We start from the raw sequence: 12,264 nt of genomic DNA, 5'->3' as shown, positions 1-12,264 counted from the left end.
GTGAATAGCAATCGAACAGCCCCCGGGGATAAACGCTAACAAAGGAGGCTCATTGGCCGGTTCGTTAACAGCTGTAATAGGAGAAGCCGCTTCGAGGGCCACCACCTCGGGGGCGACAACTTCAGTACCAGCGGCCGGATTGGAAGATGAAGAAACAACTTGTTGAGGAACGATTTTCGATGTTTTTGCCATTGTCATTTGAGATAAAGTTTTAAAAATTGATGAATAAACATGAAGCTTTGGAGAAATGGGTTTTGGAGATGAAGAACATGGTATGAAAATTTGAAGAAGTTTTTAATAGAAATCTCGATATTTCAATGAAGATTGAAGAACATGGATAAAGATTTGAAGATCTGATGAAGCTTTTGACAATGGTTAATGGCTCGAAGATAGCAGTTTGATCAGACAGAAGACAAAGGCAAAAGAAGGGGGCTTTATAGGGAAAACAACTGATGCTTCACATTCGGAGGCAACCTGCTGGTAAGCGACACATGTCCGAAGTTAGAACGACACGATTGATAGGATGTTTCGGTTCCCCGTTGTAACATACGAAGGAAGGAACCGGATTCATATATCGTTTCCCATCGTTTTGACTAGCCTACTCTCTAAGAAATGAGGGGACTATCTGTATACGGGTAAAACCGAGCCTGTCGCCTGACTCAACTTCCCGGTGAGCCGAGCGGAGTGGGAAGATGACTGTAACATATCAGAGTCAGAACGAAGAACCCCTCCTATCAGGGATCGGGCTAATACCTGTCCTCAGGGATATCAGAGCTATGTCTTTGAAGTCCGATTTAAGGGTTGGGACTTCGGAGAACATCACCGAATAGCTGCACACAACTAACAAAGGGTCGTGATATCCGACCTAACCGGATATCACGACGCGAATCTCGGCTCGTAATAATGATCGGCGTAACGAAATATTTTTACCTTTTTTGGAATTGTACTTAGGTTAAAACTCCCCTACTATATAAAGGAGAAAATTATTATTCAAGGACACATTGTAACATGCATATCAAGGCAATATACTATATTTTCTCTGTTATTTAAAGTTCTTACTTTTGTTCATCGAGTCTTCATTATTGTATGCCCGGATTGAAGGAGGCATTTCATTAAGCTGTTACTGAGTCCGGGATCACTCCCCTTAATTGGTTTGACAATTTATCACATCATTTATCTGTTTAATCTAACGTTATTTATTATTTGTATTGAATTAATCCGCATATCCTTAAAACCACATATAAATTCAATTGTTATCCGTTTTTTAGGGTAAACAACTTTAATGTTACAAAAGTCTTTTTATGATTTCACTGAAATAATAGGTAGTTAAAGTTCAAGTCAGTTAAGTTTGACAAAAAATAATTTTGTGAGTTTATTGTTATGCTAAGTAAAATTTGGTGATGGTGAAATGAACCTTCAGATAGGGGTTTGTTTGTTTTATTCCATCACCTCTAATGTACTTTAGTAGGTAAATTAGTAGATGAACTCTTTGTTGCACCAAGGGGACTCTATAAGCTTCTTCTTTACATAAAGAAACATTACAAAAATCCCAAAATTTACATCACTGAGTGCGGTAAGGCAGTGATCAATTGAACATGTTATATGTTAATCATTTATTTAGTTACATATATTGACTAAGTTAAGAATCTCTGCGTATATCGGTTTTAATTTATTTTTTTTTGGATTGTCAATAGGAATGGGTGAGTCTAATATTACCGAAGTTGAAGAGGGTGTGAATGATATCCAGAGAGTGCATTTCTATAAACGCCACATCAAGGCTCTTTACGAAGCTTTTAAGTGAGTATAATTTATTTATTTTAATATTTTGATTATTAACCTTTTTGTATCTTTTAACTTTAAAAAAAATAATGCTCTTTTTAATTTGATTTTCTCTTTTATTGCAGAGAGGGGGTGAACGTTCACGGTTTCTTTGCATGGTCATTTTTCGACAACTTTGAATGGGGCTCGGGATACACCCAGAGGTTTGGCATCAACTTTATAGACTGCAAGAATAATCTCTAAAGATACCCCAAACGATCTATGATTACCCGTTTTAATGCCTTCTTTATGATTCTGCAACAAGTTTTATATATTATATCTAGGAAAAATACATAAGTTTCCTTAAATTATTACTTCCAAAAAAAAAACAATGGTGACAAATATTACCCGTCGCTAAATAAAAAATCTATGTTGCTAATCTTATTTAGTGATGGATTTGTGTTTGTCCATAACATGCTCGTAGCTAACTCTTTTGGGCAGGGGAAATTGAATCCATACAAAATTTGCAATTGAATATTAGCGACGATCATATTCATTGCCATATTTGGCGGCAGAACAATCCATCGCTATTTACATTAATTCTGTCCAAATTCAAAATTTATTTAGTCGTTATAATTAATTTGCGATGAAAATTTAGTCGCTAATCTGTCACAACTTTTATTTTATATGCTGGTTTTACCAACAAAAAATATCCGTTGCAAAATTGTGGAAGATTTCATTTCCTTATGAAATCTTTTATTCAATGTTTTAAATCCATTCTATTGAGATTATTCTATATTTATACACTGATGAGTCAGTATAGTTGTATTCTAGCTGTATTCCAGTTGTCAGCTTAGTCAGTTTAGTTGTATTCTTTGTTGCTTATGTGTATAAAGAGGACAATACTCAGTAATAGAGAGTTTTGAGTTTCATTTTCCAAATCAGAGACTCCTTACTGCTTATTTCTCTCTCTCTTCGAAATACGTATTCTAGAATATTCCGAATCCTCCATTGAAGGAGGAGTGGAGCTCACTCAGAGCTGATGATCTTGACATGGTATCAGAGACGATGTCTTCTTCATCGATCACGTCGTTGAATTCAATTTCTCTTCTTCCGTTTTCAATCACAAAGTAAACTAGGTTTTTTTTTTACAAACAAGCAATTTGGGGAAAAGTTCTGAATCGACACATCTACCAACAATTGCCAGTGAATAGAGGTTTCTGAGCTTAATTCCGGCTAGGCGAGCAGCAATCCAACTAATTCAATATTATCATGGCAATACAACTAATACACTTTATATTCATCCATCTGACAGTCCAGGTTCTACCTTAGTACCTGTTCCTTTTGATGGAGTTGGCTATCGCTCCTGGAGAAGAGGGGTGTTAAGGTCCCTTTCAGTGAAAAATAATCTAGGTTTTATCAATGTAGAGTATGTGAGACTTGATGTAACCTCTCCACAGTTTCGTCAATAGGAGAGGTGTGATGACATGGTTACTTCATGGATTCTGAACTCTTTAGCGAAGGACGTTGCAGACATCGTTGAGTATGTAAATAACTCCGTTGAATTATGAAAGAAATTGGAGGATCGATATGATCAGACGAATGGAGCTAAGTTGTATTAAATCCAGAAGGAGATTAACGATTTGAGTCAGGGAGTGCTTGACATTACAAGTTATTATACAAAAATGAAGAAACTCTAGGAAGAGTTGAAGACATTAAGTTCTAAAACTCACTTTAGTTGTGTGTGCACTTGTGGAGCAAAGGAAAACATGCACAAGGCAGAGCATGATAGAAGAATCATACAGTTTCTAATAGGACTCAACGAGGTTTACACAGTTATTCGAGGAAGCATTCTCGTGATGAACCCATTGCTTTCTATGGCACATGCATTTTCTTTGTTGATACGGGAGGAGAAGCAGAGAGAATTCAAGCCTAGAATTCAATTGAATTTTGATTCTTCTGCATTGAATGTCAATGTAGGGGGAATAACTTTTAAGGCAAATTACTCACCTGGTGGGAAGCAGACTTCTAACAACAGGCCTAGGCCATTTTGTGACCATTGCAGACGACCAGGACATATCAAAGACAGATGCTACAAGCTACATAGTAACCCTCAAGATTTTGGCCTTGGTACACAACAGTACAAGCAGAATTCAAAAGGGTATAACAACAGTAACAACAACATGAGGTACAACAAAGGGAAGAGCACTGTGGCAAATGCAGTTGCAAGTGTGCAGGGAATGTCATCAGACATGTTGTCTACTAAAGCAATTGAACCAGAACATCAGGGAGACAATCAGAACATGAGCCTTTCAAAAGAACAATATGGACAAATTCTCAGTTTACTGCAGCATTTTCAAGTATTTCTGGTGGAGTTTTTGTGAATTTTGTGGGTATGATTGCTTGCACTTCTTCTATTGATTTTGATAATCCATCATGCAAATGTTTCAATGCAAAAACTGACTTGTGGATATTAGATTCAGGAGCTTCACACCACATGACCTTTGATAAAATTCACCTACAGAATATTATAAATTTACCATATCCCTTGCTTGTTAAATTGCCAAATGGTTACAAAATTAAAGTAACCCAAATAGGAGATGTACATCTAGCCCCTAAAATCATCTTACATAAAGTCCTGTTTATACCATCCATCAAGTTTAATCTAATCTCCATTAGTTCATTAGCAGTACATCTCAAATGTGTTGCTTCTTTTTCTAACACTTCATGTCTACTGTAGGCCCCTTCACTGAAGAGGCCTCTGGATATTGGTAAGATGTATGATGGACTTTACTTTCTTTGTTCTCAATGTCTCAAGAAAGGTAGTCTCATTTCGATTTCTAAGTGTACACTTCCTTGCTTGTCTAGTCATGCTATTGATATGAATGCAGTATATTGTCTATCCCAATCCCACCACCCTACTGTAAATAATTTTATTTGCAATAATAAAGACAGTGCTTCTACTCTACTTTCTTTTACCTCTCTCAGAGACAGTGTGGATCTTCTGTGGCATTATAGACTTGGTCATGTACCCTTCAATAAGATGAGAAGTATTCCTAATATACATGCATATTTCTCTCCTAGACAACTATTTATTTGTTCCATTTGTCCCGTGGCCACACACTCTAGACTTTCTTTCCCTCAGAAAACAACCAGTACTACAAAAATCTTTGAACTCCTTCGTATTAACTTGTGGGGCCCCTATCATGTAGCAACACACAATAATTTCAAGTATTTCCTCACCTTAGTGGATGACTACAGTAGGTCAACCTAGACACACCTTCTAAGCTGTAAAAGCAATGCTCTTCAAATTATAAAAACTTTTGTGAACATGGTAGAGAACCAATTCAAAACCAATGTTCAGTGTGTAAGGACAGATAATGGCCTAGAATTCACTAGCAATGAAGCTTCTTCCTTCTTTCAATCAAAGGGTATAATTCACCAGAAAACGTGTCCTTACACACCCCAACAAAATGGGGTGGTGGAAAGAAAATACAAATACCTTCTTGAAGTTTTCAACGCACTTCTTTTTCAGTCCAAGTTACCACTGAAATATTGGGGAGAGTGTGTCCTTACAGCAACCTTTCTAATCAATAAACTACCAATTGTTCCTCTAAAGAATAAATGTCATTTTGAACTCTTGTATGACAAGAAACCAACTTACTCCCACTTGAGAAGCTTTTGTTGCTTGTGTTATCCTATTATGCCCAAATCCTTCAGGGACAAGTTTGAACCAAGGGCCACTCCACATGTATTTGTAGGTTACCCATTCAGGACAAAAGGTTACAAAGTACTAAGTCTAGCCACTAAGAAAATCTCTATCTCCAGGGATGTCTTGTTTCATGAAACCATTTTCCCTTTCACTTTCACTTTAAATGTACAAAATCTACCCTCACACTTTCCCGCATCTTCTTCTGCAGATCACCAACCTGATTGCACCATTATTTCTCCTACATATTCCACCACTGATGAAGGGGACACAGATCAGTCCACCACTCCTTCCTCCAGCACCACAACTCCTTTACCTTATATGTCACCCATTTCTCCTTCTAGTACCTCTCCTTCCTCTGAATCACAAACTCACACTTAATACTTCCATCTTCTAACATCACCTTCAACCACTCAGTCTCACCCTTCTTCCATAGAACCTTTAGCCCAAAGAAGATCTAGTAGGAAATCAAAACTCCCCTCTTACTTGAATGATTATGTATGTAATCTACCCAATTTGAAATGTAATTCCATTCTTTCCCTCAATGCTTTGTTTTCACAAAATAACCATATTAGTCCTGATGACTTGCACCATAATAGTCAGCATGTTGTAAGAAATATTTGTCATGATAGAGAGCTAATTTCATATGAAGAGGCAGCCATGTATCCTGCTTGGCAGAATGCCATGACTCAAGAGTTTGAAGCCTTATATGCCAATAGTACTTGGGACTTAGTCCCTTTGCCAAAGGGTAAACAAGTCATTGATTGTAGGTGGGTGTACAAGGTAAAACACACAACAGATAGTAGCATAGAAAGGTACAAAGACAGACTAGTTGTGAAGGGGTGCACACAGCAAGCAGGAATAGATTACACTGATACTTTTTCTCCTGTGGTCAAGATGACCACTGTCAGATCCTTGATTGCCATTGCAGCTAAGAAGAGATGGCAGATTTACCAATTATATGTAAATAATGCTTTTCTCCATGGAGACTTGTATGAGGAAGTCTAAATGAAAGCTCCTCTAGGGCTTGAACTAAAGTCTCCAAACTTGGTCTGCAAGCTGAACAAGTCCCTCTATGGGCTAAAACAAGCTAGTGGACAGTGGTATGATAAATTGACTGAGGCTTTGTATACAAGAGGATACACACATTCCATGCATGATTACTCCTTGTTCTTTAAGAAGAAGGGTTCTTCAACTGTTTTTGTAGCAGTTTATGTTGATGATGTTCTCCTCAAAGCTTTCCTACATGATAGGTTCAAAATAAAGGATTTGGGACAATTGCATTATTTTCTGGGACTAGAGGTCCTTTACAAGGAACATGGTATTATTATCTCATAGAGAAAATTTATTCTGGACCTTCTGAAAGAGTATGATTGCCTGTTATGATTGCCTGCACTTAACCTGTCTGACCTCTCCTCTTGATCCTACAGTGAACCTGAAGTCTAAATAGGGCACTCATTTATCTAATCCTACTTTCTATAGAAGATTGGTTGGAAAGTTAAATTTCCTTACAAATACTAGATTGGATATATCCTATGGGGTCCAACATTTGAGTCAGTTAATGCAAGACCCTAGGGAACCTCACCTACTTGCAGCTTATCATATGTTGAGGTACCTCAAGAAAGATTCCACTTTGGGCTTGTACTTCAGCAATACATCCGATTCTTCTATCATTGCTTATTGTGATTCTGACTAGGCAACCTGCCCTGATTCTAGGAGGTCTGTGTCTGGTTACATTATCCTTTAAGGAGACAGTCCTGTGAGCTAGAAGTCCAAGAAACGGGAAACTATTTCCTTGTCCTCGACAGAAGCAGGGTATAGAGCACTTAGGAAGGTGGTGGGTGAGCTGGTATGGCTGCACATGTTATTTGAAGAGCTCACTGTTCCTATCTACTTGCCCATACCTATACATTGTGATAGCCAGTCTGCTCTACACATTGCAAGGAATCCCGTATTCCATGAATGAACAAAACACATTGAAGTGAATTGCCATTTTGTGTGCACTAAACTTCAGGAGGGTCTCATTTCCTTGCATCTCATTGGCACTATAGAACAACTGGCAGATGTTCTCACTAAAGCACTCCCTGGGGTGAAGCATTCCTCTATTCTTGGCAAGTTGGCTGTGATTATCTCACCTCTAACTTGAGGGGAGGGGGGTATTGAGATTACTCTATATGTATAAATAGATGAGTCGGCATAGTTGTATTCCAGCTGTATTCCAGTTGTCAGCTTAGTTAGTTTAGTTGTATTCTTTGTTGCTTATGTGTATAAGGAGGACAATACTCAGTAATAGATAGTTTTGAATTTTATTTTTTAAATCAGAGACTCCTTACTTCTTATTTCTCTCTCTCTTCGAAATACGTATTCTAGAATATTCTGAATCCTCCATTGAAGGAGGAGTGGAGCTCACTCAGAGCTCATGATCTTGACACATTCTTGTCCAAACATATTACGTGAAATTTATAGATACACTTCAAAATAAAAAAAATCAAGCAAATTGATATTCTAAATGCTCCAAAATAGATAGTACAATAATATAATAATTGTATAGTAAAAGTTAAGAACAACACATCCGCAACACCAACAAAAAGTCCAAACAGAAAAGTTAAGTAATGCAAGCTGAAGAGAAATGCAAATCTTCAGTAGTAAATTAACAAGACTAGCTAAAATTCAGATAAAAAAGCTACATTCAAGAACAAAATCTAATAAAGGTCTATTGAGAAATACAAATATGAGATTCTCTTCAAGTGAAGCATTTTAGGATAATTTATCTACTCAACCGAAACAATGGTTCTACCCATTATTCTAACTAATATATACCCCGTAAAAATTGCACGGGCGTCGTATTTGGTCCCCCCATTTAACCTATACCTACTTTTTAAAAAAGTTTTAACTTGTACCCACTTTTTAAACAACTTCAGGCCTTTTTCTCGTCTTCCTTCTCCTCCTTCGTTTTCTTCTTCTTCTCCTCCTCTTTCTTCTTCTTCTTCTTCTTCTTCTTCGGGTGACAATAATTTTATATGGTGGTTGTAAACATATTTTAATATTTTTTGTGATGTTTTACAATAGTGAGTTGTTATGACGCTTTATTTTTTTGCTATTGCTTAGGGTTTCTTCTTCATCTTTTTCTTAATTGCAAAACAGGTTCATTGGATTTATTGATGTTTTGATAAATTGATAATTGGGGTTTGTTCCTGATGATAATTGGAGATTATATTTCAAATTTGAGCTCATTTGGAGTAGATTTAGGTATTAAATCGTATATTGGATTGCTATAATTTGAAGAACAATTTTCTGTTTCTGGGCAATTTGCACTTCAGGCCTATTTGACCTTAAGTGCATAAAAATATTGGTTGCACTTCAGACCTTTTTGGCCTTAAGTGCATCTGAAGTACAATTTTTTACTTCAGACTTTTTGGCCTTAAGTGTAGAAAAACGTTTGTTGCACTTTAGACAGTGCATCTAAATTGTAATTTTTTACTTCATACTTATTGGCCTTAAGTGTAGCAAAATGTTTGTTGCACTTCCGACCTTTTGGCCTTAAGTGCATCTGAAGTGTATTTTTTTACTTCAGACTTATTGGCCTTAAGTGTATGAAACCATTGGTTACACATCGGACGTATTTGGCCTAAAGTGCATATGAAGTGCAAATTTTTACTTCAGACTTATTGGCCTTACGTGAATGAAAACATTTGTTGCACTTTAGACTTTTTGGCCTTAAGCACATGAAACCATTGGTTACACTTCAGACCTATTTGGCCTTAAGTGCATCTGAAGTGCAAATTTTCACTTCAGTCTTACTGGCCTTAAGTGAATAAAAATGTGTGTTGCACTTCAGACTTTTTGTCATTAAGTGCATCGGTAGTGCAAATTTTCACTTCAGACTTATTGTCCTTAAGTGCATCTGAAGTACAATTTTTCACTTCAGACTTATTAGCCTTAAGTGCATGAAACCATTGGTTGCACTTCAGACCTATTTGGCTTTTAGTGCATTTGAAGTACAATTTTTTCACTTAAGACTAATATTTTTTAACTTCAAGCCCGATAAGTCTGAAGTTGATCGTAAAGTGGGTATGCTTGTAAACGCTTTTGTAAAGTGGGTATAGGTTTAATTGTGACACTCCAAAATCGGGTATAAATGCAAAAGACCTTATACCCGGCTTTACCCATTCCACAACAAGTGTTAAAGGGCCATTTTTTCGGAAACGGCACTGCACGGCAGCAGCCTGACGCCAAAACCACTCAACCTTATTTTTTTCCCTCACAGTTTTGGACTTAGAATTATTTCAGACTTGTCAAATGAAAGCAACGCAAACAATCATAGGTAAATACCCAACCTTTTACTATTCTCACAGAATTTACAAAGGAACTCAGTTGGAAGGCTCACATGTGCTAACTTGCTTTAGCCAACGAAATTACAAACATATAAAGGGGATGCCAATTGCAGATTACAAGGGGGCAGTTACAAAGGGGTAGTTACATCAGTGTGCTTGGCACATGCCAAACCTAAAACAAGCATACAACACTTAGCCACGATCTGAATCACTTCCCACGTAATGAGCCCATCATCAGCACTTTGAGCCAATTGTCACATGTGCAATGCACATGGATCAACTTCCACAGCATATGCATAACACACTTCTTCACAGTCACATGTTTTGCACACCTGTTCCATTAATTCGCCCACACTTTGTCTTTAGCTTGCCTTGCCTTGTCTTTTTGGACCATGCCTCACACATTAGCTTATGACAATGTTCTTGTCGCAGCTTTGCCATTCCACTAATACTCACGCATGCCTTATCCAAGTGATATGCGTCTGCCTTCATTCGCCATAGTCGTCGCCCACAATCAAGGCTGCCTTGCCATCACTCAAGGCACATTGTCCAGCTGACCTGCTGTCACGACCCAAAACCTAACCCTTCGTGATGGCACCTATCACGATACTAGGCAAGCCGACATCTCCAAAACACTTTCAACATTTTACAAAAATGAATTAATATATTTAAAATAATAGGATTCTTTCATAAAAACGGGGTAAAACCCAAAGCATAAGTGCGGAAACAATAGTCCGACATCGGGGGGTCACTGAGTCATGAGCATCTAGATGTCCAGTCTAATAAGACAACGTCTAAGCATAAGTAGAGAAAAGAAGGAAAACATAGGAGAGACAAGGTCCGCGGACGCCGACATCTACCTCATAGTCTCTGGTACTCGATCGCGCAAGAACTCAACGACCTCCATGATCAAACACACCTGGATTTGCACATGAAGTGCAGTGTGTAGCATGAGTAAACCAACTCATCAAGTAACAAAAATAAATAAGGAACTGAGAAGGTAGTGACGAGCTATATAATTACAGTTCCTTTTTAATAATTCCAACAAAGAATAGACATGCTTTCAAATCCGGCAGTTCAAATCAAATCAAATTCATACAGTTAAAGTGCAGGTAAATCCGGATATAGAATCTTTTGGAAATTTCATGATAATGACAGATAGAAACTAAGTGCATCAACAAATGAAAAGGAAAGCAAGTACAACCTCTCAGGGCAACAGTCACTCAACTCATCACAACAGCTCAATCACTCGGTTCTAACTCCTCAGTACTCACACTCAATAGGTGTTTGCGCTCACTAGGTGTGTGCAGACTTTGGAGGGGCTCCTTCAGCCCAAGCGCTATATCGTTTCGGCATATATCCTGATCCCATAATATATAAATAGCCATAAGGCTCGTTGCGGCGTACAACCCAATCCATATAGATATATACAGCCTTAAGTCTCATTGCGGTGTGCAACCCGATCCATATACATATAACCCTCAGGCTCGTTGCGGCGTGCAACCCGATCCATATATATACCTATAGCTCACTACTCGGCACTCATGCCCTAACTCAGTCACCAACCTCTCTAGTCTCTCGGGCTCTCAGAAATTATAAAGATCAACCCAACAAAATAACATAGTGTATCAACAAGAATCATGAAGAAACTGAGATATGATGTGTAAGTAAACCATAACTGAGTACAAAACAACAATTAGCAACTAATTCAACAAGTACGCGATCTCTGCGTTCCCAACAGTACTATCACATAGCCAAAGCATGATTTCTAACATGATTTGCAGTCAAATTTCTATAACACAGAGAGAACAGGTAATTAATAATAGTCTATTCGACTTTACAGTATCACGGGACGGACCAAGTCACAATCCCACACGGTGCACGTCCACACGCCCGTCACCTAGCATGTGTATCACCTCCACAATAGTCAAATCATACCAAAATCCGGGGTTTCATACCCTCGGGACCAGATTTAAAACTGTTACTTACCTCAGACCACGCAAAATCCTACTCCGTAATGCCTTTTCCTCTCGAATCAATCTCCACACACCCCGAATCTAGCCAAAAGCAATACGATATAATTAATATAGGCTAAAAGAGTCAATTCCTCAAGAAAAACAATAAATTATAAGCCAAAATCCGAAATAGGCTTAACCCCCTACCCCTGGACCCATGTCTCGAAATCTGACAAAAGGCACAAAACCCGAAAGCCCGTTACTCACGAGTTCACTCATACAAAAATTATCCAAATCCTATATCAAAATATCAATCAAAAACCAAAATCTTAGTTCAAGAACTTCTCATTTTCCCCAAAGTTTCCACCCGAATCCGAATTGATGTCTCTGAAAATCCCTTAAAATCAAGAGAAGAATCGTTACCCAATTGATGTCTCTAAAAATCCCTCAAAATAACGTCCAAATCCGAGCTCTCAAACTCAAGTTTGATAAAAATGACCAAACCCTC

General features: G+C 37.9%; 1 protein-coding gene and 1 long non-coding RNA gene across 2 annotated transcripts; both read left to right on the top strand.

Moving 5' to 3' along the window:
• Positions 1 to 1,482: 1,482 nt before the first annotated feature.
• On the top strand, positions 1,483 to 2,034 carry LOC108945098 (uncharacterized). Its single transcript, XR_001969234.3, has 3 exons — positions 1,483 to 1,573; positions 1,695 to 1,797; positions 1,905 to 2,034. It is a non-coding gene; the product is annotated as an uncharacterized lncRNA (long non-coding RNA).
• Positions 2,035 to 6,127: 4,093 nt separating this feature from the next.
• On the top strand, positions 6,128 to 6,475 carry LOC108945100 (uncharacterized mitochondrial protein AtMg00820-like). Its single transcript, XM_018770728.1, has one exon. It carries the CDS (start codon positions 6,128 to 6,130, stop codon positions 6,473 to 6,475), a length of 348 nt encoding a protein of 115 aa, XP_018626244.1.
• The last annotated feature ends 5,789 nt before the right edge of the window (positions 6,476 to 12,264 follow it).

This window comes from Nicotiana tomentosiformis, chromosome 2 (genome assembly GCF_000390325.3).
Source record: "Nicotiana tomentosiformis chromosome 2, ASM39032v3, whole genome shotgun sequence".
In the NCBI taxonomy this organism is placed as follows: domain Eukaryota; kingdom Viridiplantae; phylum Streptophyta; class Magnoliopsida; order Solanales; family Solanaceae; genus Nicotiana; species Nicotiana tomentosiformis.
The sequence above is the reverse complement of the archived record's forward strand: the minus strand, read 5'-3'. Positions and strand labels throughout refer to the sequence as shown.